Consider the following 27,500-nt stretch of genomic DNA (forward strand, 5'->3'; position numbering starts at 1 on the left):
AAATCTCTGCTGCATTGAAGGTTCCCAAGAGCACAGTGGCCTCCATAATTCTTAAATGGAAGAGGTTTGGAACAACAAGGACTCTTCCTAGAGCTGGCCGCCCGGCCAAACTGAGCAATCGGGGGAGAAAGGCATTGGTAAGAGAGGTGACCAAGAACCCGATGGTCACTCTGGATGAGCTCCAGAAATCCTGTGTGGAGATGGGAGAATTTTCCAGAAGGACAACCATCACTGCAACACTCCACCGATCTAGGCTTTATGGCAGAGTGGCCAGACGGAAGCCAAACACTTAAATCTTGGTTTCATCAGACCACAGAATCTTGTTTCTCACTGTCTGAGAGTCCTTTAGGTGCTTTTTTGCAAACTTCAAGTGGGCTTTCATGTGTCTTTCACTGAGGAGAGGCTTCCGTGTGGAAACCTCTCTTACCAAGGCCCTTCTCCCCCGATTGCTCAGTTTGGCCGGGCGGCCAGCTCTAGGAAGAGTCCTGGTTGTTCCAAACTTCTTCCATTTATGAATTACTAGCTGAGGTACCCGGCTTCGCCCGGGTTGAATAAGAATAAGACAAATATATGATGAAAAGAACATGTATATTCTAGAATCTAGACCCTAGAGAAATATCACAGTACATTTCCTACATGACGTTTTGTCAATTGTCAATTTCTCAAAACCTCTTGGTATACAACATTTCTGGTTTTCTTACTTGGTGCCAAGACATAAAGATTGCTTGGTTTTCCAACCCTCGAGCAGCCCACGTACAGCTGGCCATAGGAAGTACCCGGCATTGCCGGACGGGGGAAGGGAGGGGAGGGGAGGGGAACGGGGAGGAGAGGGTGGGGAGAGGAGAAGAGGGGGAGAGGGGAGAAGAGGGGGGGAGGAGGAGAGGAGAGAAGAGGGGGGGAGGGATGGGAGGGGGAGGGGGGAGGGGGAAGGGGGAGGGGAAGGGGGGAGGGGAAGGGGGAGGGGCAATGGGGGAGGGGAGGGGGAGGGGGGAAGGGGGAGAAGGGGAGGGGGTAGGGTGGAGGGGAGGGGGAGGGGGAGGGGGAGGGGAGGGGGAGGGGGAGGAGGAGGGAGGGGAGGGGTAGGGGGGAAAGGGAGGGCCATGGGGGGAAGGGAGGGGAGGAAGGGAGGGGGAGGGGAGGGGGGAGTGGAGGGGAGGAGGGGGGAGCGGAGGGGGAGGGGGGAGGGGGGAGGGGGAGGAAAGGGAGAAAGGGGGGAGGGGGAGGGGGAAGGGGAGGGGGAGGGGGGTGGAGAAATGGGGGAGGGGAAGGGGGTGCGGGGTGGGGGGAGGGGGAGGGGGAGGGAGAGGGGGAGGGGGAGGGGGGAGGGGAGGGGAGGGGGGAGGGGAGAAGAGGGGGAGGGAGAGGGGGAGGAGGAGAGTAGAGAAGAGGGGGAGGGGGAGGAGCAAGGGGGGAGGGGAGGGGGAGAGGGGAGGGGGAGGGGAGAAGGGGAGGGGTTAGGGGGAGGGGTTAGGGGGGAGGGGGAGGAGGGAGGAGTAGGGGGGAAAGGGAGGGCCATGGGGGGAAGGGGGGAGTGGAGGGGGAGGGGGGAGGGGAAGGGGGAGGGGAGGGGGAGGGAGAAAGGGGGGAGAAAGGGGGGAGGGGGAGGGAGAAAGGGGGGAGGGTGAGGGGAGGGGGAGGGTGATGGGGAGGGGAGGGGGAGGGGAGGGGGGAGGGGGGAGGGGAAGGGAGGGGAGGGGAGGGGGGTGGGGAGGGGGGAGGGGAGGAGGGAATGGAGGGGGAGGGGGAGTGGAGGGGGGGAGGGAGAAAGGGGGGAGGGGGAGGGAGAAAGGGGGGAGGGGGAGGGGGATGGGAGGGGGAGGGGGATGGGAGGGGGAGGGGGAAGGGGTAGGGGGGAAGGGGTAGGGGGAGGGGAGGGGGAGAGGGAGGGGGGAGTCAAGTCGGAAGTCATTGTCGTCAATTGAATGTCGCATTTATTTTTTATTCCCTGTCAAATGGCATTGGTCCCGCATTCCGAACCCGGAAGTCATTGTCGGCAAAGTTGAAAAATTAATGTTACGAAATACGCTGATGACGTCATAATTTTAAAACCCGAAGGTTTTTTAAACATTTAAGGTGTGCTGTTGTTGCTCTGGGACGTACTGATTCCGAATATGAAGTTGAAAAATTAACGTTCCGAAATACGCTGATGACGTCATAATTTTAAAACGCGACGTTTTTTTTTTTTTAGTTGAGATTTTATTCGAATTCGAATTCCAGTAAATTTCAACTGTTGGAAACAATAATTATTTCAATTTCCAACAGTTGAAATAATTATTGTTTCCAACAGTTGAAATTTAATGGCATTCGAATTCGAATAAAATCTCAACTACCGTTTATTCGTTCTTGGCGCGAAAAAATGGCGCGCATTTTGTCATTATGTGCGACTTTAAGTCACTCCTACGGACGTGAAAACATTTGTTTTCCTTAAAAATATATGTAAAATAAATACAATAGTACATAAATTAACAATAAAAGAAGCTAAAAAACAATTAAAAATACAATAAAAAGCACATTGAAAATATATAAATATGTACGTACAGTACGTACGTGCAACCGCGGGATCGGAAAGGGGCAATAGCGCCGCCACAAACTACCCCATGGAATTGCAGCTGGCGCGGTTTTTTAAACCATTGATATTAAAATAAAACGTAGCCTATAACCACCAGGATTTTATGCTGATTCCGAATCTGTGTCTAAAACTTTTCTCTGATGTGTAGTTCTTGAGTTATAAGCGGACACACACACACACACACACACACACACACACACACACACACACACACACACACACACACACACACACACACACACACACACACACACACACACACAAACACACACACACACACACACACACACACACACACACACACACACACCTCCTTTATATATAGAGATGGAAGCCACTGTGCTCTTGGGAACCTTCAATGCAGCAGAAATTTTTTTGTAGGCTTCCCCAGATCTGTGCCTCGACACAATCCTGTCTCTGAGCTCTGTAGGCAGTTCCTTCGACCTCGTGGCTTGGTTTTTGCTCCGATATGCAGTCAGCTGTGAGATCTTATATAGACAGGTGTGTGCCTTTCCAAATCATGTCCAATCAATTGAATTTACCACAGGTGGACTCCAATCAAGGTGGAGAAACATCTCAAAGATGATCACGAGAAATGGGAGGCACCTGAGCTAAATTTCAAGTGTCATAGCAATGGGTATGAATACTTATGTCAATGTGATATTTAATTTTTTTCTTTTTAATAAATTTGCAAAACTTTCTAAAATCCTGTTTTCTCTTTGTCATTATGGGGTATTGAATGTCGATTGATGAGGGAAAAAATGAATTTAAACGATTTCAGCATAAGGCTGCAACATAACAAAATGTGAAAAAAGTGAAGGGGTCTGAATACTTTCTGAATGCACTGTATGTATGTACGCCAGTGTACTTTTCCATGAAGTGGAATTCAGTGGACATTAGACAAATCAATACAATTGTTGAACATTTGATCTTGGATTTGAAGCATTGCGAGGCAAATGCTCAGATGTGAACACCAAATAGGCCGACCGATATTCATTGTACATTGGACTTTGGCATCAAAATTTTTATTGTACGAGAAGCACCCACTCCCTCCGAGAGCGGACAGGGGAGGCTATATTATTATCCTTATTCAAACGTGCAATTCAATGGGGACAGGAATACTGTACTGTAAAATTGTAAAGGGTGGGGACTTGTAATACCCTCTACCACCTGGAGCAACACCACGTGATACACATTCACATCGAGAGAGTTTGCATTCCACCACCTCCCCCCACCCCATAGCCTCACACTCTCCCCCACAACTACAGGCAAAAATGAAAACACTCCTATTTACCAACTGGGGTTATGCTGATCCCTTGTAGCATGTCTGGATGGTAATCTGACAAGAACTGCAGGAGTCATCAAATGACAAACACACACAAGCAGACACAGACACAAGTCCATCCGTCCGCCCATCCATGAATTATCATAAGGATATACAATAATGTCAAATTATTATATATTGATAGCTTCAATATTGTTGAAAACATTAACTGCTAACTACTACTATGCACGAATAAGAAAGAGGAAAGGAAATTGAGGATGGCGACTTTAGACTGCAGATAATTTATTAATATCAGTCACTGCACTGCTGGCTGTAGCGCATCAGCAATTATATTAGATATCAATAGAGGGAAGTTACCTGAATGATGGCACTCAAGCCGTATACAAGCGAGCGATGTTGTGGACACATGTAGAAATCAGCAAAAGGAGATACAGCCATTGTAGTTGCACTGCTGTCTTTAGCGGGTGGTGAGGGCATTGTGGTGCCTGATATGCCCTGTCCGGCGGTTCCACCAGATGCCGACGTGTTTGGCAGCAATGGTGAGTGCGAGCGGGCAGGAGCGTGCGCTGAGTCACCAAGAAGCAAAGAGAGACGTCGGGCGGCAAAAAAGGCAAGACGGCGGGCCAGGTACGCAGATGAGACGAACTCCTCAGAGAACTGATAAACAATGAGGGGAGGCAGTAATTGGAGGTTAGGAAGACATGAATAAAATTCATCCAGAGGCAAAGGCATGAATCCAATTTTTGATGACGATGAGGATGACACAGAAGAAAACGATCAAATGCAATTGTAAAAATGAGGAAAAGTGGGTTTGGGAGCATGGGGAGAGAGAAAAGGAAATGTATGTTTTGGAGAAGATAACCAAGGTGTTGAGATGGAAGAATGCATTTTTCAAACACAGTGGGGAACAAGAACAAGGCAAACAGTAAGCAAGTTGTATGTAAGTTACATTCATTCGGATTCCAAGAGACTGTACAATTTCGTGTGAGTAAGCCAACAAATAACTTCTCTGCTGCATTTTCAAAGTGCCTCTGGCCCACAAAACGAGAAAGAAAGAAATTTGGCTTTAAAAAAAAAAAAATATATATATATTTAAAAATAATAATAAAAAGAATAATGCACTCACCAAGTCTACATAATTTTGAAAGTGAAGTGACATATGAAACAGAGGCAGCAACTCACCTGTAGCACCATTGGTAATAAAAGCTTCAGGAAGTCCTCATCACCTGGTTTCACCTTCTCTAACACCTCCAGCACCCAGGATAGGAACTCGTGTCTTTCCAGCATACCCTCCTGCCCAATGGAGGAGCCACAATAACGGATTCAGTAAAACATATACAGTCAGACCACAACACTCGCGGGGGATACGTTCCTGAAAAATGCCGCGAAAGATGAAACCGTGAATGTGGGGACATGGTTTGAATATGGGGTGCGGGGGGGAGTGGAGAGAAATTATTTTTATATATATATATATATATATATATATATATATATATATAACATAAGTTCAAAACACACCTGGTCACAAGTGTGCCGCACTGACCGGGTCCTCAGTCGAGGTCCTCAGCATCATCCCGTTTCGGCCCTTCAACCTCGATACGGTCAGCGAAGGTGGGCCAGTAGGGGCACATACACATCCACGTGCAGCAACTGCACCTGGATGCGTACATACCCCCACCCCCAGCCAGTGCGAACAACAACACCTCCACATCCAGAATCCACAGCACCAAACAAACATGGTGGAACACTCAAACACCCACCTTTATACCCTTCACCACTCACCAACAAAACACACCAGATCATTCACTCCCTCACTCTCTTCAATCCCACTCCACCCTCCAGGTCTTTAAAACAGCTGTTCACCACCATCTCTTATCTTCCCCCATCCAAAACCTTGATCTTTTCTATCCCCGCTAATTTCACCCCAATTCCACTTTTTTGAAATACCAACTTCTGTCCTGGAAGTCCTTGGTGTCCTTGTGTTTTATACTTCTCCCACACCCCCCCCCCCCCTCCTTCCCACGCCCCCTCCCCCCAAGCACTCTCCCTCCCACACATCTCCCTGCTCTTAAATGTTGTGTGCCCTCAAGTGTTTGTGTGCTTCCCCTTCTCTTGTCTTCCGCTCCCTCTTTTTATATATTTTGTTTGTCTGGTTGATTTGTTTGTGAAGTAAATGTCAGCTCTTTCACGAGCCTCGATTCAGTATAGAAAAAAAAAAACAAAAAAAAAAAACACATGCAAAAATTAATTCATGTAAAAACACACATCCTCACCCACTCACTCATATACACAAAATAAGAAATAATAATGGTAACAAAAAAAACAAAAAAAAAAAACAACCAATCTACACCGTTCGACGTGCCTCCATATCCAAAATGAGCCTTTCAAGGCAACCTGGGCCACCTTGTCACACATCCTCCTTCTTTCTGTCCCACACACTCCCAGCCGAGCAAGAAATGCAGAAAAGGAATTGCCAATATACCCTCTACACCCCACCTCAAATGGCTGACACGAAACTCGCCAACCCTTCTCCCAACACTCGCCAACCCTTCGTACCATGTACCGAAGATTTCTCATTCTTCGGTACATGGTACGTAATATATTGTTACGGTTTTCCACCGCCCTTCTTACCCTTACCAAGGGGGGATTAAGCCCCTTGTTCTTTCTGGGCCTGGCGTAACCGAGACTTTAAACGCCTCTTCCGGGCAAACGCAAGGTAGGGATTCGGGACCAAGTCTCGCTCGTACCTAAATAACTGCGCCGCCACGGAAACGGGGAACCAAGCCTCGCACGAGCCACGTGTAATTTGAGTACACCGAGCGGATTGCGTACCACGTGGTCCGAGCAGTCACCGTTAATATCGGACCTCGATTAGAGCGGTTATATTCGTACCACGCTTAGTCAATGATGGAAAACACAAGAACAATCGAATGGAAGGAAGAACACAGGTTTAATTATTATTCCCAATATTATGTACAATGATCGGTAGAAGCAGAGACACAGAGCAGAACTTAAGCAGTCTTATCCTAAAGCCCAGACGCGGGCCCGTTCACACTCACACAGGGAAATTGCAGACAGGATGATGTTCAGGCCAGACGTGCCGACTTGGTCATCCAGGAACGGCCCCGTCCGGCTCTTCTCGGTCACAGCACATCCCGCGATGATGGCAAACAGGCGGTGGAAGGATCCTCGTAGCGCCTCTCCCGAACAAAAGGCAGATTATGAGGCAGGAAGGAGACGTACGCATCTCTCAGCACGGCTGGGCGTTTCCACAGCGCGTTTAGTAACCAGCGCGCTATTACTCACGTAACCCAATGCAATATTGGTTCGGCCTTAAGCTCAACCGAGCGTCACTTTTGATATGAGCGCGTATCTTGGTTCATGCGCGTCTTTCTCCGATCTCGTATCTCTCAAACTCCACTGCTGACCGCGCTCCTTCAACTCCTCTTCTCTCCTCAACTCACCGCACTGCTCCTGGGGGCTTTGCGCAACGGGTTATATTTTCCACGCCCTGAGCCTTCTCAAACGTTCCAACCACACCCTGTGAGGCAGTGCTGCAGCCACTCCCTGTGAGCCCTGATTGGTGGCTCACGCTTACGGTCAGCTTCTTCGCCGCCCTCATTCGGTCCGGACCCGACCCTCCAGGCTGGCCTCAAGTTAATTCGCGCCAAAAGGCCAAAGGCAGCACAAAGAGGCATAAGAGGCATAAGGCAATGGAGGCGGGATAAGGCAATGGAAGTATGAGAAGGACCTACTCTCATTATTCTACTCAACGCAAAACTGACACAGGAACAGGACTATTCTCACACATACTATGAAATAATTGAACGATCGTGAGGCTACGTGTTGTTGTGTGATTAACTATGAGGGGGAAATTTAACCTTTATTATACAAAACTCAAAACCGCAACTATAGATAGATAGATAGCTAAAGATAGATAGATAGATAGATAGATAGATATATATATGTATATATATATATATATATATATACATACGTATATGTATGAATATATACATACATATTTGAGGGGCAAGAGGTAAAGGGGAGAGGCTTGCAGGGTGGGACAAGGAGGGGTGCTTCTAATCTTTAACCTTTGTTATACAAAACCCAAAACCGCAACACGACCCCTCTCCCTCATCAGACTCGACCCCGAGTCGAACCTAACAAAATTGGAACGACCGGTTTTGAGAAAGATCTGGAAATTAACTTTTACTTTAACATTAACTTTTAACTTTTAAAATTAACTTTTTTAACTTTTTTTAATTTTAACTTTTTAAACTTTTTTATTCGTTTATTCGTTCTTAGTTGTTTGTTCGTTCATTCTTCGACCACGCTGTTTGTGATCACGTTGTTAAAAAATGTCTCATCTGAACCCTGAAGACCTGTATTCTGTCATATTCTATAACACCTTTTTCTTCTTCTTCTATAAAAGGATGCTTTCGACTTGCTCACCAAATCCATTCATTCCAAAAAAAAATTCCATCTCTTATAGTGCATCTTTCATTCATTCCCTAAACTCTCCAGCACTCCATCCTCCCTCCAGCGTCCTCAAACGTATTTTTGACTCGAATGTCTCAAGAAACTCATTTTGCAATAAATGTTCGTTTCCCATTAATCGTACATTTTTCAAAATCCCATCACCCCAAAATCCCATTTCCCATCACCCCTCCCCTCTAAATCTACCCCCTTGCCCATCCCCTCCAAATCATCCCCATCACCCATCTCTTTCAAATCTTACCCCTTGCCCCTCCCCTCCGAGACTCTCCCTCGCTCCTCCCCTCCTAGACTCCCCTCTCACCTCTCCCCCTCAAAGCGTCCTCCCCGCTTCTTCCCCCTTCCAACTTTCACCTTCATCTCCCTCAACCTTCTGCCTCGCTCTTCCCCCTCCTCAAATAACACCTCTGCGCCTCTCCCAATCACCATCAAACCTTTTGTCTGCCCCATCCTTCCCTTTCTCCGAGCTATTCTGTAATCTCTGACACACCTTCAACAGCTCTCCCTACCTCTTCCTCCTCTTCCACATCTTACCCTACCGCTCCCCCCCCCCCCCCCCTGTTCTGTATCCGATGCTCCCCCTTCCTCTTCCTTAACAGTATGGACCTCAAACATCCAGGGCCTTCGCTCAAACATGTCTGATCTCTCCATACAGGTTGCTTCTGACAAACCAGACGTGATCTGCGTAACAGAAACTTTCCTCCTTCATGATGTCTCTGATTCCTTGGTATCTCTCCCAGGTTACTCCCTACTCCGGTATGATAGACCTGAGCCTCGTCCTGGAGGTGGGGTTGCTATCTTTATAAAAAACTCTCTTCCTCACTCGCCCTGCACTGCCCTCTCTCCACCTCACCCCCAGGAATACCTTTGGCTACGGCTTCCCCTTCGCTCCCACCTTTTGTTCATATGTGTGTTGTACCATCCACCAAACAGTGATGACTCCATCTACATCTCTCTGTCTGAGAATATGGACCAACTTCTATCTACCCATCCCAACTCTCTCTTCCTCATATGTGGTGATTTCAACTGTCACCATGCCAGTTGGCTGGGTGTGGGTACCTCTCTCACCAGCCATGGCTCTTCAGCAAAGGACTTCTGTGACTCACTGGGACTGACACAATCTGTCAATTTCCCGAACCGGATTTCAGTCAACGGAGCATCTTCTCTTCTGGACTTGGTTATGACTAACTTCCCTGAAAATGTCTGCTGCTCTTCTTCTGCTCCAATCAGCTCTTCTGATCATGTGCTTGTTAAAGTGGACATCTCTCTGACCATTCTCAGAGAGCCTCCTCAGCGTCGACGAGTCTGGCATTTCACTCAGGCCAACTGGCACGGTCTTCAAGCAGCCATCAATCATCTGGACTGGTCTCCCATCTCTACTGCCTCTGACATAAATTCTTCCTGGGAATTCTTCCAAAGCAAACTGCTCTCTCTCATGCACAGATTTATCCCATCTCGTCTTCTGTTGTCATACCCTTCCTCCCGTCCATGGTACACGGAATCTTGTGGTGAGGCTATTGCCCAGAAACAACTTTGTTCGTCTCCTGGAAAGCAAATCCAACGGAAGGAAATCTCATTTCCTTTCACAAAGCCCGAAACAAGTGTGTGTCCACCCTCAGGAGAGCCAGGAAACAATATCTCTCCGTTCTCAGGACCAAACTCTCTTATCTGTCTCCCTCTTCCAAATCCTGGTGGCGTCTGGTCAAATCTGTTTCTGGTGTTTGTTCCCCCTCCATCCCCTCCCTCACCTCAAATGGCCACACGGCTGACTCCGCACGTGAAAAAGCTGAATGCCTCAACTCTGTGTTTGCCTCTAAATCTTGTGTCCCAAACCCATCCCTCTCTGTACCCACCGTACCCAGTCGTACCCAGCTGCTCCTGGACTCTGTGTCCTTTCCTCCTGACAAGGTGGAAAAGTTTCTGTCAACCCTCGACTCGGATTCTGCAACTGGACCTGACGGCATCAGCCCATGGGTCCTAAAATCCTGTTCTTCCGCTCTTTCACTCCCTCTCTCTGTTCTCTTCACCCTCTCTTTTGCTCAAGGTCATCTTCCATCTGCTTGGAAATCTGCCAACATCACCGCTTAGCACAAAAAAGGTGCAAAAACAGATCCCAGCAACTACAGACCAATCAGCCTTCTCCCAATTATCAGCAAAGTCATGGAATCCATCATTGCTTCAGATATGAAATCTTTCCTCTTCTCCAATGGCTTGATCTCTGATCATCAATTTGGTTTCAGACATGGACACTCTACTCTGGACATGCTGCTTCTGCTTTCTCAATAATGGATGGAGGTCCTCAATGCCAAACAGGAAATTAGAGCAGTCTCCCTTGACATATCACGTGCCTTCGATACGGTCTGGCACCCCGCTCTGCTCACCAAACTCTCCTCTTTTGGTATCCATGGAAATCTCCACGCATGGCTGGCGGACTTCCTCTCTAGTCGTAGTCAACGTGTGGCCCTGAATGGGTTTCTCTCATCTCCTCTTCCTGTTCAGGCTGGAGTTCCACAAGGCAGTGTTCTAGGCCCTGTGCTTTTTCTGGTCTTCATCAATGATCTCTCTGACTCTCTTGAAAATCCTCTGTATCTCTTTGCTGATGACTCTACTCTCTGTCGCTCCATTCTTCATCCCTCAGATCGGCAGTCTGCTGCCTCCTCACTCTCTGCAGACCTGGACAAAATCACAGACTGGGCAAACAAGTGGAACATGTCTTTCAATCCTGACAAATCTCACACTCTTACGATGTCTCTCCGAAAAGACCGACTGGACAACCTTCCCATCCACTTTCTGAATAATCCTCTCCAAGAAGTTCTGTCACTCAAGCTTTTGGGTCTCTCTATCTGCCATGATCTTTCCTGGGAAAACCACATTTCAAATCTGGCCTCCAAAGCCAGTCGCCGACTGGGCATCCTCCGTCGTGCGAAGTCCTTCCTTGGCACACCTGAGCTCCTCACCACATACTAGGCTTTCATCCACAGCTCAATGGAATACTGCTCTCCCCTCTGGGCTGGTGCTCCTGCCTCACACCTAGCTCGTCTTCACGCTGTTGAAACCAAAGCATTCAGAATCATTGGAATCTCCCGCGATGAAGCTAACTCCAAGGGCCTCTCACTCACTCACCGCAGGCAGGTTGGTGGTCTTTCCAACTTCTACCGACTCCTCTCTGGCCTTGCCCCCCCCAGCTCTCTCTGGGCTCTGTCCCGCAAATATTCCCACAGGTCGCACAAGATCTGCCTGCAACCCTCTTATGGTCAAACTGCCAAAATCAAGACTCTCTGCTCACCTTCACTCCTTCATTCCTCTTTTCTCCCGCTTCTGGAACAAACTCCCTCACTCTCTTCAATCCCACTCAACCCTCCAGGTCTTTAAAACAGCTGTTCACCACCATCTCTTATCTTCCCCCATCCAAAACCTTGATCTTTTCTACCCCCGCTAATTTCACCCCAATTCCACTTTTTTGAAATACCAACTTCTGTCCTGGAAGTCATTGGTGTCCTTGTGTTTTATACTTCTCCCTCCACCCCCCCCCCCCCCCCTTCCCATGCCTCCTCCCCCCAAGCCCTCTCCCTTCCACACATCTCCCTGCTCTCAAATGTTGTGTTTGTGTGCTTCACCTTCTCTCCCCATCTTGTTTTCCGCTCCCGCTTTTTGTGTGTTTTGTTTGTCTGGTTGATTTGTTTGTTAAGTAAATATTAGCTCTTTCACGAGCCTCGATTCAGTATACAAAAAAAAAAAAAAAAAAAAAAAAAAAAAAAACATGCGACATATCGATGTGGTTCCCTCTAACATTTACTCTAACCCGTGGGTGCGACAGTTTTAAAACACTAAATATGTCCCTCCTATTGCATTGAGTAGCTAATCGAACAGAATCACGCCCACAATTAACCGAATCCGGAATTTGTCAAACTAAACATATAGCTGGTGGGCAGCATTTTATATATAAGCACAGAAAATTTTACTCTTATTTACAGTTCTATGACCCAGGACCTGTTCTTTTTGGAAAGAAGATTGGAGGGGAGAGAAAGCACAGCAAAACCACAAAACACATTCAAAAATTCACATTTGCTGCTTGCTTCTTGCATCTTCTGTGTGCATATATCAAACCCGCTAGCCCCCGGACCGGCATACAGGCCATTCCTACAAATCTTCTCGTCCCTAGCACACCATAATAAAAACACACAAAGAATGTGTTTATTTCATTTCATCGCCAAGCAGGACCAACCCTATGTGGTCCTGTTGTAAGAATCAAGGTCTACAACATTGTCCCAATCGTAGGTTTAATTCAGTTTCGATCTCTGTCAACACCTGTAAGAAATCATCAAGCTTTATATCAGTATTCCGTAATCATGGAAGTAACAATGGATTAGCAATTAGTGCAAGCAAGCCTGGAACATCTAGGAATACGCACCATTCGAGTATACACAATCACACAGAATAAATGTCACAGGAATGTGTCGGAGCGATGTTCGTCTGAGCTCTTATAGGAACCTCTCAGTGGTCGGAGACAGCATAATACCTGGGTTCAACTTAGACACAATTTAATTACATTCTCCCCACTGTTAAAACTGCACTTCCACTAAGGCAGAAATCAAGTTAGCAGCACATAGCAGCAGAGTAATAATAATAATAACAATAATTCATTTATTTTGTATAGCGCTTTTCATGAAGCCCAAAAGGCGCTTTGACAGAGTGCAAAACATAATGCATAACAAAACATGAAAACAACAATTGCAAAAAGACAAGAATCAATAGGGAAATATTTAAAGCAAAAGGAGGGAGAAGGAGAAGTGATAGTCAGGGGTTAAATGCTGTGGGTTGAATGTTGAATGCAGTGCTGAACAGGTGGGTCTTGAGTGATGTTTTGAATGTGGTGAGTGAGGAGGAGTCTCTGATGGTGTGAGGTAGTGAGTTCCAGAGGGTGGGAGCAGCGATGGAGAAGGCCCTGTCCCCCCAGGATCTGAATTTGGTCCGGATGGTGGGGGTCAGGAGGTTGGTACCAGCAGAGCGGAGGTTGCGGGTGGGAGTGAGTCTGGAGAGGAGGTCAGCCAGGTAGGATGGGGCCAGGTTATGGAGGGCTTTGTAGGTCAAGAGGAGGATTTTGTACTGGATTCTCTGGGAGATGGGGAGCCAATGAAGCTTGTAAAGGATGGGGGTGATGTGGTCACGGGTCCGGGAATGGGTGAGTAGACGGGCAGCGGAGTTCTGAATGTATTGGAGTTTATTGGTGATTGTTGAGGGTGAACCATAGAGGAGGCTATTGCAGTAGTCCAGACGGGAGGTGATGAAGGCGTGGATGAGGGTTTCTGCAGCCGTGGAGGAGAGGGATGAGCGGAGACGGGCGATGTTTTTCAGGTGAAAGAAGGCTGTCTTTGTGATCTGTTTAGTGTATTTGTCGAAGGAGAGGGTTTGGTCAAAGATGACGCCAAGATTCCGGATGAGAGGGGAGGTGGATACTGGGATACCGTCGATGTTGAGGGCAAAGTTATGGGTGGATTTTGTGAGCGTTTTTGGGCCAATGATGATTATTTCAGATTTATCACAGTTAAGTTTGAGGAAGTTGATTTGAAGCCAGGATTTTATTTCAGAGATGCAGTTTGTCAGGATAGAGTGGGTGTCGGTGGAGACGGACTTGGTGGAGATGAAAAGCTGGATGTCATCGGCGAAGCAGTGGAATTGGAGACCATGACGGCGGATTAAGTGACCGAGGGGGGACAGGTAAAGGATGAAGAGGAGGGGGCCAAGAACTGAACCTTGGGGGACACCTTGGGGGAGGGGAGCAGTGGGGGATTTGCAGTTATTGATGGAGATGAACTGGCGTCTGTCAGAGAGGTATGATTTAATCCAAGAGAGGGCAGTGCCGGTAATATCAGTGAGCAGCAATTGCCAGTCCATGTCAGTCAGTCCCAACCATAGCGGTCGGGGCGGCGAATCTCTCTCCCGGCGCGGGTCCGGCAGCTGCAGCCACCGTCAAACTCGGGTCCGGGTCCTCGAGAGTGTCCGTTGTCCCCGATTCTGGCGGAGGTGCAGCATCCTCTAGCTCGGCGGGAGCTCTCTCCGGTCGAGTCTGTCGGGATATCCCCGCAGTGACGTATGGGCGTTCATACGCGTCGGATTGTTCCCACGCATCGGTGTACACGTGAGATAACCGAAGGGCTTCTTCGAGGGTCAAGTCGGGTTCTTCAAGTAGCCTTTGTCTGACGACCGGCGATCTTATACCTGAGACAAAAGCATCGCGGACAAGGTCATCACAGACTTGATCATGGGTGCGTACCGCAGGGGTGCAGCCCTTCAGTATTCGTCGGAGGTCTTGAGCGAATTGGTCTATGGTCTACGTGGGCTGTTGTCGACGAGACGCAAGCAAATGTCTGGAGTAGACCACGCTTCGTGTTTTAATGTAGATACGTCGCAGCTCGGCCACAGCAGCATCGTACGTCACGCACTGTGTAATGGACATGTACACAGTGTGGTTCACCTTGGATTGCAGCACTGCAAGCTTCGTGTCAGCGGTGATTCCCTCCTGGGAATTTAGATGATTAGCCAAGATTTTCAGCCAATGTATCAGTGGCGCAACCACGTCCATCGCCTGGGGGTCTGCGCTGAAAACCGGGACTCGGATCAGCTTATGAGCCATGTTGTTCTCGTTTGGGACGAAGAGAGGAAGCTGAATTAATTGTTGTAAGAATCAAGGTCGACAACATTGTCCCAATAGTAGGTTTAATTCAGTTTCGATCTCTGGCAACACCTGTAAGAAATCATCAAGTTTGTATCAGTATTCCGTAATCATGGAAGTAACAATGGATTAGCAATTAGTGCAAGCAGGCCTGGAACATCTAGGAATATGCACCATTCGCGTATACACTATCACACAGAATAAATGTCACAGGAATGTGTCGGAGCGATGTTCGTCTGAGTTCTTATAGGAGCCTCTCAGTGGTCGGAGACAGCATAACACCTGGGTTCAACTTGGACACAATTTCATTACAGGTCCGACTGCGTGACATCAATGCCACTCAAAACAAGTGGTCCGAAGATGCAAGGTGACGCTGCAGAAAGATGCTGCACAGCAGAGGTGTTAGGCCACAAAACTTGTGGTCCATAAGTGTATAATGTGCAGCAAAGTGTTTGTGGCAGCAAAGTGCTGCACAGGTGCAGCAAAGTTACAACACAAGGATATGGCAGCAAAGTGCTGCGCTGTTTCGGCTGCACATATGTAGCAAAGTGCAGCAGGGATGCTGCACAGGTCGATGGTGCTGCACAGTTCCACCTCCAAAATGGTACTGAGGTCGGGGAAGAGACAAAGCACGACCAGCAAAGCGGGAAGGGCACAAAGGTACACAGCAAAACAAGGTAATGCAGCACAAGGGGCGCGGAAGAGCGAGCAGAGCAGGCTCGTCCCTATCCGTCCGTACCCCCCCAACGTCGCTTACACTACCCTAGCCCTTCCCTGTATTTACAATTCGTCTCTACGTTCTGTCTCCCATATCCCCCTCTACCTCAAATTCGTCTCCCAATCCCTCCCAGGAAGGAAGGAATGGAACAAACACAATGTCCCATAATGTCATGATGCGTCTTACACTCAAACAGTTTACTTGGTCTTGGTGTGGAGCTTCGTCCTCCTTGGTGAATGGCGGTGGATGGCACGAAAGGAATTTCTCAATTCTTCACTACACTAACTGGCATGAACTCCTTTAACTTAACCGGGGTCATACCCTGCCAATCGGCCTCTTTAAACTATGTGGTTCTAAAAACCGAATTCCCATTGCCCACTCTGTGATGCCATCTGAATTTGGGTCTCACACCCCAATTTTTCTCACTGTGCCCTTGCACAATTTCGGGGCTGGGTCGTGTGGCTCCACCAGCAGGTCTACCTACCTGCGCACCTCCGCCACTGAAGTCGCCACCCGAGCTTACCTGCTCCTGCGACTACCTAAACTGGGTAAGGCCCCTCCTGGCACTTTACCCCCTGATGCCCACATTGGGATTGAGCAACCTGGGTCCTTCCCTTGGATCCTCGGGCCCCACTGAACAACTCACAACTACCCTAACTGGCTCCCAGAGCCTACTGTGGCCTCACCTGGCCGACAAACTACCAGTGGCGGAGTGCCCCAATAACCACATGCACCAATTAAACCACACGCCCAGCCATTCCACAGTCTCACGCACCCTCCAAAGCACTACTTTGCCACTACCTGCACCATAGGTGTCAATATCCATACAAATTTTGCCTAAGCCCTCTACCTGGCTTTAAGCTACCCACCCCGGGCTTTCGTGAATGGGTTCCATCGCCCCCCATTCACTCCTTCGCACCATGCATTCCACACCTTTTATTCCACACCAAGCATTCCACACCTTTTATCTCGCAAACCATTTATCTCGCACACCATTTAGCTCACACACCTTTTATCTCGCACACCTTTTGTGCTCACACACATTTCGTTCTTACTCCTCAAACCGATTCCATGTATTCTCAAACAATTCCTCATCATATATCTAACTGCTTTTCCCCGAAAACTCGTGCTTCCCGTCATCCCGTTACACTAAGCACACCCTTCGTCATTAACATCCATCGAAACTACCTACGTCCCCCCTATAGTTCAGATGTCACTACTTAAATCTCATGTCTTCTACTGTCATCTAAATCCCTAACATTATCCTAGCCCTCCCTCGGCTAGCTTCGGTGCCCCATGGAGGTAACCATCGTTGGCACCCCCATGTGCCTGTCACTGCCATCCCCCTAATCTAATGCTCATGGGCCCTGGCATGTGAGGAATGGTTAAACTACCATTTCCCCACATAGGGTACACTATTTCCATCAGTCCGCTATACTTGAGCCTCTCCGTGTGGGAATACGTCGTCATCACGGCTCGGCTTCGAAAGGCCGAGCGATCCATGCGGTTGGTTTGTCTCCTGTAGGTTGGGTCCGTCCGGCATTTTCGATCCAGGAGAGGCGGCATGGATGGGCCGAGATGCAGGAGCCCATCTCGGCGCGGGGCCTCACGGTCCCACGCACGATGGCCCAACCGCCCACGGTCGGAGCACCGCACCCGCAAAGGTGCACGGCTACGAAATCTCCTACCTCCCCTTGAAACTTGCCGATTGCCTTTACCGCCACGGCGCGGCACCAACCATACAGGGCGGGGTCCGACACGTGTCGTGCATGGCGGTCCTTGTGAAACCGCCGCACCACCGATCCCGGCCGGTCCCTGCCGCTCACAACTCAGAGGGCTCACGTCGGCTATCCGTCGCGCTAAACGCTACCCCGGTCGGTGTCAATGCTTGAGCCGCGTTCTCACCACTTGCGACCCACTCCGCACTCGCACACCGAGGCATCCCTGCGCCTCCCATACATTCTGTTACCGCACACTCTCCTTTCACGTCCGCTGGTGTGCATTCTCCCTCGCACACCGTACTCGCACACCTAGGCGCACTCACACCCCTCACACACTTCGGTACGCACTCTTCTACCGCACACTCTAACACCCCTGGGTGTGCACTCCTGCACACACTCTACAACACGCTCTGGTGTGCACTCCTGCACACTCTCTGTAACACTCTCCCGTTACATGCTCCGTCACCACACACTCTGGCGCACTTTTCTCGCAGACACCCGCGCTCCGGTGCACACCTTTCTCTCACATGCGCACCAGTCGCCCTCGTACACCGCACAATGGGCCTTCCACGACCACCCGGGTTTCGTCCATCTCCCAAGCACGCCAAAAACCTTTTCGCGCCAAACACATTTCCGCCATTAATTATACTCACCTTGGGCACCTCTTTTCCCGTCAGTACCTACAAACTTTCCATTTGGTTAGCAAGCCCGACATCACGATGCAAATACAAACTTTGTGCGCATTCCATTACTTCCCTCTGTGATTCATTTTCTATCTCGACCGTCGGCGCCCATAAAATTTCTTTTCCCAATTCGCCAATCGTCGGTTCTTCGACACCCCGTGTCGCAATTTCCATACCCTCGGTCAACTTAGCTGCGCTCTGCCCAAGCTCGCTCCCCACGCGTTCCTCACACCGTGTTACATCGTCGTGCCCCATTGCGACCTTCCCGCTCAACCTGCGCCCAATGTCCTCCCCCGAATTTTTCAATTTCCCGGGTGGATTTGTCCCCCATTTCTTTTAATATCTCCCCTCGGGTGTCCTTTCTTTCATTCATTTTTTTAATGTCGTTCTTTTGGGCGTCCATTTTCGCATTCAGTTCGACCTTCATTTCTTTCATTTCCTTGGTGGATTTGTTACTTTGGGCGTCTATTGCTTCTTTCAATTCGTCCTGGTTACGCCTTGCTTCGTCCCTCATTGCGTCCATGTAATTAATTTGGGCGTCCATTTTTGCATTCATCTGGATTAGCAATAGTGCAATGCCCAACCAGTCTTGCACAGCGGGCCCAGCTGCCACCGCCACGTGCGAGGAGCCGCCATTTTCTTCGCCAGCTACCGCCCCCCCCCCCCCCCCATAAATTTCCTCCTCTTCTACCAACTCTTCCTGTGGGTCCTGGGTTATCAATTCGACTTCTTCATCTACCCACACCGGCATTCGACCGTCTTGGCTAGCCATGGTACGCATTAAATTTGGTTTTAATAACTAAATTTCGTCGACTCGTAATTTTGAGTGCGTGAAGCGCACTCCAGGTCCAATCCCACTCCCCGACACCAAATGTTACGGCCAATATGTAAATTTGGTGTCCAAAATTTTGTCCAGGGTTCCAAATCCCCACTCCTGACTACCAAATGTTACGGTTTTCCGCCGCCCTTCTTACCCTTACCAAGGGGAGATAAAGCCCCTTGTTCTTTCTGGGCCTGGCGTAACCGAGAGACTTGAAACACCTCTTCCGGGCAAACGCAAGGTAAGGTTTCGGGACCAAGTCTCGCTTGTACCTAAATACCTGCGCTGCCACAGAAGTGGGGAACCAAGCCTCGCATGAGCCACGTGTAATTTGAGTACACCGAGCGGATTGCGTACCACGTGGTCCATGCAGTCACCTTTAATATCGGACCCTGATTAGAGCGGTTCTATTCGTACCACGCTTAGTCAATGATGGAAAACACAAGAACAATCGAATGGAAGGAAGAACACAGGTTTAATTATTATTCCTAATATTATGTACAATGATCGGTAGAAGCAGAGACACAGAGCAGAACTTAAGCAGTCTTATCCTAAAGCCCAGACGCGGGCCCGTTCACACTCACACAGGGAAATTGCAGGCAGGACGATGTTCAGGCCAAACGAGCCGACTTGGGTCGTCCAGGAACGGCCCCGTCCGGCTCTCCTCGGTCACAGCACATCCCGCGATGATGGCAAGCAGGCGGTGCAAGGATCCTTGTGGCGCATCTCCCGAACAAAAGGCAGATGATGAGGAAGGAAGGAGACGTACGCGTCTGTCAGCGCGGCTGGGCGGTTCCACAGCGCGTTTAGTAACCAGCGCGCTATTACTCACGTAACCCAATGCAATATAGGGTCGGCCTTATGCTCAACCGGGCGTCACTTTGATATGAGCTCGTATCTTGGTTCATGCGCGTCTTTCTCCAATCTCATGTCTCTCAAACTCCACTGCTGACCGCGCTCCTTCAACTCCTCTTCTCTCCTCAACTCACCGCACTGCTCCTGGGGGCTTTGCGCAACGGGTTATATTTTCCACGCCCTGAGCCTTCTCGAACGTTCCAACCACGCCCTGTGACGCCATGCTGCAGCCACTCCCTGTGAGCCCTGATTGGCGGCTCGCGCTTACCGTCAGCTTCTTCGCCGCCCTCATTCGGTCCCGACCCGACCCTCCAGGCCGGCCTCGTGTTAATTCGCGCCAAAAAGCCAAAGGCAGCACAAAGAGGCGTAAGAGGCATAAGGCAATGGAGGCGGCATAAGGCAATGGAAGTATGAGAAGGACCTACTCTCATTATTCTACTCAACACAAAACTGACACAGGAACAGGACTATTCTCACACATACTATGAAATAACTGAATGATCGCGAGGCTACGTGTTGTTGTGTGACTAACTATGAGGGGGAAATTTAACCTTTATTATACAAAACTCAAAACCGCAACTATATATAGATATATATATAGATATATATATATATAGATATATATATATATAGATATATATATATATAGATATATATATATATATAGATATATATATATATAGATATATATATATATAGATATATATATATAGATATATATATATATATATAGATATATATATATATATATAGATATATATATATATAGATATATATATTGTTGTGGATATGAGAATGTTTTTTTAATTTTATTGTTGTGGTAAAATGTTGTTGTAAAAGGTTGTTGTAAAATATCACCCCTCCTCCCTCCGTTTGTGGTTGTATAAAGGTCAAAGGGCGTTCCCGTAGTTAGTCCATAAAACATACATGCAGGACACGATATATCTTTTTTGACAGTTATATCCTTATTATGTGTACTAGGGCATGCCCGTACTATATATATATCTAAAATTATATCCCCCCCCCTCTATTTACATGAAATGGTTTGGTCCATTCGCAAAGCCAAAGCGAACGGCTTGCGAGTACGGTAGAACCCCCCCCCCCCTCTATTTACATGAAATGGTTTGGTCCATTCGCAAAGCCAAAGCGAACGGCGAACGGCTAAATCGCCATAGCTCGGTAGCTCGCTGCTCTCTGATTGGTCGAATCGTTTTTTGGACATAGCTCGGTAACTACTTGTCCGATTAATATGAAACCTTGAAAAGGCACATCCTCGGGTCCCCAGCAATATACCTGGCAAGTTTCAAGTATATCGGACCGGTAGTTGTCGAGAAACAGCGGTCGCATACACACAGAGATTACTGGAATTATAGATAGACTAGGGCAATGCCCGTACTATATATATATCTAAAATTATATCCCCCCCCCTCTATTTACATGAAATGGTTTGGTCCATTCGCAAAGCCAAAGCGAACGGCTTGCGAGTACGGTAGAACCCCCCCCCCCCCCCTCTATTTACATGAAATGGTTTGGTCCATTCGCAAAGCCAAAGCGAACGGCGAACGGCTAAATCGCCATAGCTCGGTAGCTCGCTGCTCTCTGATTGGTCGAATCGTTTTTTGGACATAGCTCGGTAACTACTTGTCCGATTAATTTCAAACCTTGAAAAGGCACATCCTCGGGTCCCCAGCAATATACCTGGCAAGTTTAAAGTATATCGGACCGGTAGTTGTCGAGAAACAGCGGTCGCATACACACAGAGATTAGTGGAATTATAGATAGATTAGCGTAAGGCTGTGTCTTCCATTAATTGAAATACTCCATTGCACCAGTGAAAGAGAATAGATCCCCTTTCCTTCCATCCCCAAAATCTCCATTTCATATTACATCCCCTCTCGTCATTGCCGAGCCTCGATTGCCCATATTACCTCCCTTCCAATTGCCTTCCGCATTTTGGGCGGTTTTCTTCAACCACCATTGGCCACGAGGTAGGGTTGGGGAAGAAAGGCGTGTCTCCACCTCGTCATAGAGGGGAGGAGTGAGCCAGCCCCACTCGACCAACCATGAGCCAGGGGTTTGGCTAGAGAGGGCGGAGGAAGAGCGATCGGGGAGGTTCGCAAAGGTTGAGGGGCGGGGGCCTATATAACCCAAGGCAGGGCGTATCCAGGAGGAGATGCGTTTTTACAGAGGAGAGCAGAAGACAGAAAGGCCTGGAGTTGGTCACAAGGAGTCGGTCGCAAGGAGTTGGTCTGAGTCGGTTGCCAGAGGAGGGTCAGTGGTTGCGTTGGTTGCGGTGGTAAGGAGTCGGTGGTCAGTTGGTTGCGGTGAGGAGTCGGTGGTGAGGAGTGAGTGAACCAAGAAAGAGTTGAGGGTTTGGACCAGACGAGTGGGACAAGGCCTGGCAAAGCACGCGACGTACACGGCAGCCAAAACAGCAGCCAAAACAGCAGCGTGGGGCCTGGCCTGAACGCCGGCTGCTAAACGCGCCGGTTGTGCTGCGGGACCCCCTTGGACCTCCCTCTCCCTCCAGCCATCCACCTTCATTCCATTCCATCCTTCTTGTATACGTGAGTTTGTTTTGTTTGTTCTGTCCCTGGGTATTTAATTAAGTCTGTAGGTAAGCTAAAATTTGCACTGTGCCACCTGCGTCTTATGTGTTGTAAATAAAACGTGATTGCTCCTTTTTGCTTGTGTGTGTAAATAATAAACCCCATTACTCGTCTGTACGTTTTCTCGTTTTATTCCTTTTCCTCTTTGCATTCGTCGCCTTTGTCTTTTCCCTATTGACTAGCTGTGGTGCGATCCGGCCAAAGTCCTGGGTGAATCGGGTGAGTCAGGGATCCTGTTAGGTCGCGGTTAAATACACCACCGCTCGGTCATCATAACATCTAAACCGCGATCTGTAACAATTGGTGTCTGGGAGTGGGATTCGAGGCCCGAACCAAATTTTTAAAACGAATAGGAAAAAAAAAAAAAAATTTGGTCAAAATTTGGAGCGGCCGAAATTTGTTTTGTTTTACAAAACCTGAACTTTGAAATCGCGCCATGGCTGGTCAAGGCGATCGAATGCCGGTGGGTGAGCTAGAGGAGGGGTTAGGAGTAACCCAGGATCAAATGGAGGGGAGCAATGAGGAGGCGGTTGAGGGAGTATCAGACGCACAAAATGGCGGCCTCGCGCACATGATTATTGTGGCGCCAAATTTAGCCGCGCCCTTTGTACCAACGGTGGAAGACGTGCAATCATTTATGGCTGAAATGGAGGCCCTTATGGCTGAGATGAGGGAGCAATTCAAAAATGACTTGGGGAACCGGATGGATGCTCAGAGTGAGCGGTTGAGTAACCAAATTGAAGCAACAACGAACGGAATGAGGGCCGATAGGGAGGAAAGGGAGCAGAGGGACAGAGACCGCAAGTTGGGCGAAAGGGTCCCAGGGGTGCACGAGGAGGTAACGCGAGTCGAAAAGCGCTGGTTGAGCAAAGCGGAGAAAAGCGCGGGTACAATGACGGGGGTAGAAATCGCGACCCGGGGTTTGGAAAAGCCGGCGACCGATGAGGTAGAGGGAATTTTATTAAAGCCAACGGTCGTCGAGGTGAGTACAGAAAAAGCGGAAGTGGGCATTGAAATTGAAGAGATGACGGAGGTAGCCCGGGAATTGCAGGGAGAAATGGAATATGTGCAAAGTCCCTGCTCACATCACGATGCTGTGCTTAACCCGAATGGAAGTTTGCAGGTTTTGGTGCAGGGAGGAAGAAGAACCCCGAAGGTGAGACGTGCTGTTGTGTATTGTGCGGGGAGATTTTGTAAGAGGATGTTTAGCGACAAAAGAATTTTCGCGCGCTTGGGATCGAGGAAGCATCCGGGCGTTGGTGAAGGGTCCCGTGTGAGTGGAAATGGCACGCGTGGGAGGAAAAAGTGTGCGTCGGCGAATGGGTGTATTTTTGTGAGGGTGAAAGGGGTAGCGTATGCTTGTGAGCATGCAAGTAAAGCATCGACGGTAACCAGGTTAGCGGTTAGGGCGACGGATAGCCGATGCGAGCACTCGGGGCGTGGGGTGCTTTGTTGGGTGCGAGGCCCGGCGCGGATCGATGCTGCGTCGCTTCTCTTCGAAGCGTCGTTGCCGATTCGGGCTTGGCCCCGCCCCGCACGGTCGAGTCCGGGCTTTGTCGGGCGAGGCGACCGGTCCGGTTCGAGGGCGAGTGGGAGGAGGCGGAACGGTGCCCCCTCGTGGGGACGGGGTTCCGACCGGGGGAGATTGAGCCATCGGGCCCGGGACCGCAAGGTGCCGCGCCGAGATGGTGCGTGGAATCTCGGTCCAGCCAAACCACCTCCCTTGAACCGAAAGCCGGACGGATTCAACCTGCAGGCAACCAAACCACCCGAATTCATTGCTCGGCTTTACGAACCGAGTTTAATGATGTCATGGCGCACCGAGAGGACCTAATAAGTAGACGGGTGATGGTGATAGTGATCGTGATTTGATACGAAATTTATAATAGTGGGTAGAATTGGCAGTAAATGGAAAATTTTTGAATTGGTTGGAATTTGGACGAGCAAAATTTATAGTGAGAGACCCCCGATGTGGTGGGATGGCAAATCCACCATCCCTCACAGGTGGGGGCAAATGCGCTATAGCTTATGGGGTGTATGGCAGTGAAAACTAGCCCGGGTGGGTTAGGTTATATTGTAGGGATCTAGCGAAGATGACATTAGGTGACGTTAAGGTTAGTTAGTGACTGATACCTGTAGGGGGGACGCAGGTAGATTAGTGTGGATGATAATGACGAGGGAGCGCAATAGTTTAAAGGGACGACTGGGAAGCGCAAGTTTCAGAGGGGAGTAGTTAGATGAGATGATGCCGTATGTGTGAGAATTGAACAGGTGTGATTGCACAGGTGTGCAACTGAACAGGTGTATGGAGCAGTGTATGAGGGAGTAGTGGTGATTGCGTGTTGTGTTGACCAAATGGTCCAGGAAGAGGAGGAGGGTGCAGGTGGCACCAGGTAGGATTGCACAGGTGTGCAACGACAGGTGAATGAAAGACAGGTGTATGGAATAAATGGTATGGAGTATTGGAATGGATGGTCGTGGAGTGAGTATGGTGGAAATTGTGGAGTGGAGTGGATGGTGCGAAGGTGTGAATGGGGGAAGAGTGGACCCCCATCACGGATACCCGGGGCGGGTAGTGTAAGTGTTAGGTAGAGGGTACAGGTAAATTGTGGTTGGATATTGGCATCTGTGGTGCGAGGTGAAAGAATGGTATTTGGATGGGTGCATTAGTGTTGTGGAAATGGCTGGGCGTGTAGCCTGTTAGTGTGTGTAGTTGGTTTGGGCACTCCACCACTGTGAGGATGTCGGCCAGGTGAGGCCGCAGGTGGGCTCTGGGAGCCGGTAGTAGTTGTTGTGGATGGGGCCCGAGGATCCGGAGGACGGACCCGGGTAGCCCAGTGCCAGAGGGCACCATGGGGTGACAGAGCCAGGAGGGGCTGTCCCCAGTTAGTTAGGTTAGGGTGAGGAGCTAGGTAAGCTCGGGTGGCAACTGCAGTGGTGGAGGTGTGCAGGTGGGTAGACCCGCTGGGAGAGGTACACGCCACAGCCCAGAAATTGTGCGAGGGCACCGGGAGATGAATCGGGGGAGTGAGACCCCAAATTGAAAAGCACCACAGTTTGGTCAATGGGAATTGGTTTTTAGAACCCATAGTGTAAGAGGGCCAATGGTTTGGCAGGAGAAAGACCCCGGGTAGTGTAAAGTGTGTTAAAATCATTTAGAGGATAGTTAGGATGAAGGATCTCCTCGCACCATCTGCATCCACTCACCTGAGGTGACAGGTACTCCGCACCATGCCATGTTTAATTATTTTTGATGCAAATGTTTGGATTGTGAGACGCATCATGACGTGGGTGTGACATTGTGCTTTGATGTTCCATCTCTGCCTCCTTATGAGGATTGATGATGAATTTGGTGATGGCAAATTTTGAAGTAGAGGGATTGTGGAGACGAATTTGGTATAGGGGAAATATGGGGAAGACGTGACAGTAGTGACAAATTTGTAAATGTGTAGATTTTTGTACATATGGGGTAAGGGCAAGGGTAGGGTAGGTGACAGGGGGGTGACGTACGGTAGGGACGAGCTTTCTCACTTCGCCCTCCGTACGCATTTCGCCTTGCATTGCCTTATTGATGTGTACCCTTGTGACCTTACCCCTCGCTCAATTGTCTTTCCCCTTTTGTCTCCCACATGACCTGTGCGCCAATGGGTGCCGAGGGGAGCGTGCGTGGGTCGGCCATTGTGCGCCCGAAATTCCCAGAACCAGCTGTCTGCATCGATGCACCACATTATGGACCACATGTCTGTGGCCGAGCACCACTTATGGGCCCCATGGGTTGGGGCATGGCCCCTCTGCTGGAACCGGCCATGAGGGCCTGAAATCTTGCTGGCGGACCTTGGCCACAGGGCACCGATGCCCCACAGGTGAACCACACTAGTCGGCCCTGTGGGCCATAAATAAAGCAAATAAAAAAGGACACATTGGGCACACTTTATTGAAAATAGGCCGCCAGTAAGCAAAGCAAAAGAATGACAACATCTGGAAGAACAAATAATAATCACCAGCAGAGGGAGCCGAAGAGCAAGAGACACCTGCAGGGTTAGGGGTTGTTGAATTCATTTTATTGTTGAACATTGATGAACAATGGTGACTGCACCGATTGGTGCTTGGGCTTGTATTGGTGCGTTTTTGGGTGCGTTCATGGTGCGTCGATGCAGAGCAGACTGTCTCCCCCCCAGAAAGAACAATCACAGGTCCTGGGTTAGTTTTGTAAATAAAAATAGCGTCATTGTAAATAATGCTTCCCACCGTCAGTGTATAGTTTGAAGACCATTCTGCAATTCGGTTAACTGTGGGCGTAAGTCTGTTAGGCAGGGTGCAATGGAGCAGCGGGACACATTTATTTATGTTTTAAAACTGTCGCACTCAGGGTCAGGTTAAAAGTAGAGGGAACTACACCTACGTGCCACACTAAGGTAAAAGTTATAGGCCCGGGACGTGCCTAAGGGGAGGAGGGTGCAGTGTTGTGGATATGAGAATGTTTTTTTTATTTTATTGTTGTGGTAAAATGTTGTTGTAAAAGGTTGTTGTAAAATATCACCTCTCCTCCCTCCGTTTGTGGTTGTATAAAGGTCAAAGGGCGTTCCCGTAGTTAGTCCATAAAACATACATGCAGGACACGATATATCTTTTTTGACAGTTATATCCTTATTATGTGTATTAGCGTAAGGCTGTGTCTTCCATTAATTGAAATACTCCATTGCACCAGTGAAAGAGAATAGATCCCCTTTCCTTCCCATCCCCAAAATCTCCATTTCATATTACATCCCCTCTCGTCATTGCCGAGCCTCGATTGCCCATATTACCTCCCTTCCAATTGCCTTCCGCATTTTGGGCGGTTTTCTTCAACCACCATTGGCCACGAGGTAGGGTTGGGGAAGAAAGGCGTGTCTCCACCTCGTCATAGAGGGGAGGAGTGAGCCAGCCCCACTCGACCAACCATGAGCCAGGGGTTTGGCTAGAGAGGGCGGAGGAAGAGCGATCGGGGAGGTTCGCAAAGGTTGAGGGGCGGGGGCCTATATAACCCAAGGCAGGGCGTATCCAGGAGGAGATGCGTTTTTACAGAGGAGA

General features: G+C 49.1%; 1 protein-coding gene across 5 annotated transcripts in view; it reads right to left on the bottom strand.

Annotated features, from left to right (window-relative positions):
- LOC137439000 (mediator of RNA polymerase II transcription subunit 12-like protein) overlaps nt 1–27,500 on the bottom strand; it is a 140,673-nt gene that overhangs the window by 97,333 nt on the left and 15,840 nt on the right. For all 5 annotated transcript variants that reach the window (XM_068134549.2, XM_068134550.2, XM_068134551.2 and 2 more), the window contains exons 6-7: nt 5,037–5,147; nt 4,212–4,511 (exon numbers count right to left, since the gene is read on the bottom strand). In XM_068134549.2, the coding sequence (XP_067990650.2) occupies nt 4,212–4,511; nt 5,037–5,147 (411 nt within the window). The remainder of the gene's footprint in view (nt 1–4,211; nt 4,512–5,036; nt 5,148–27,500) is intronic.

Source organism: Myxine glutinosa, chromosome 13, assembly GCF_964187855.1.
Source record: "Myxine glutinosa chromosome 13, kmMyxGlut1.1, whole genome shotgun sequence".
NCBI lineage: Eukaryota > Metazoa > Chordata > Myxini > Myxiniformes > Myxinidae > Myxine > Myxine glutinosa.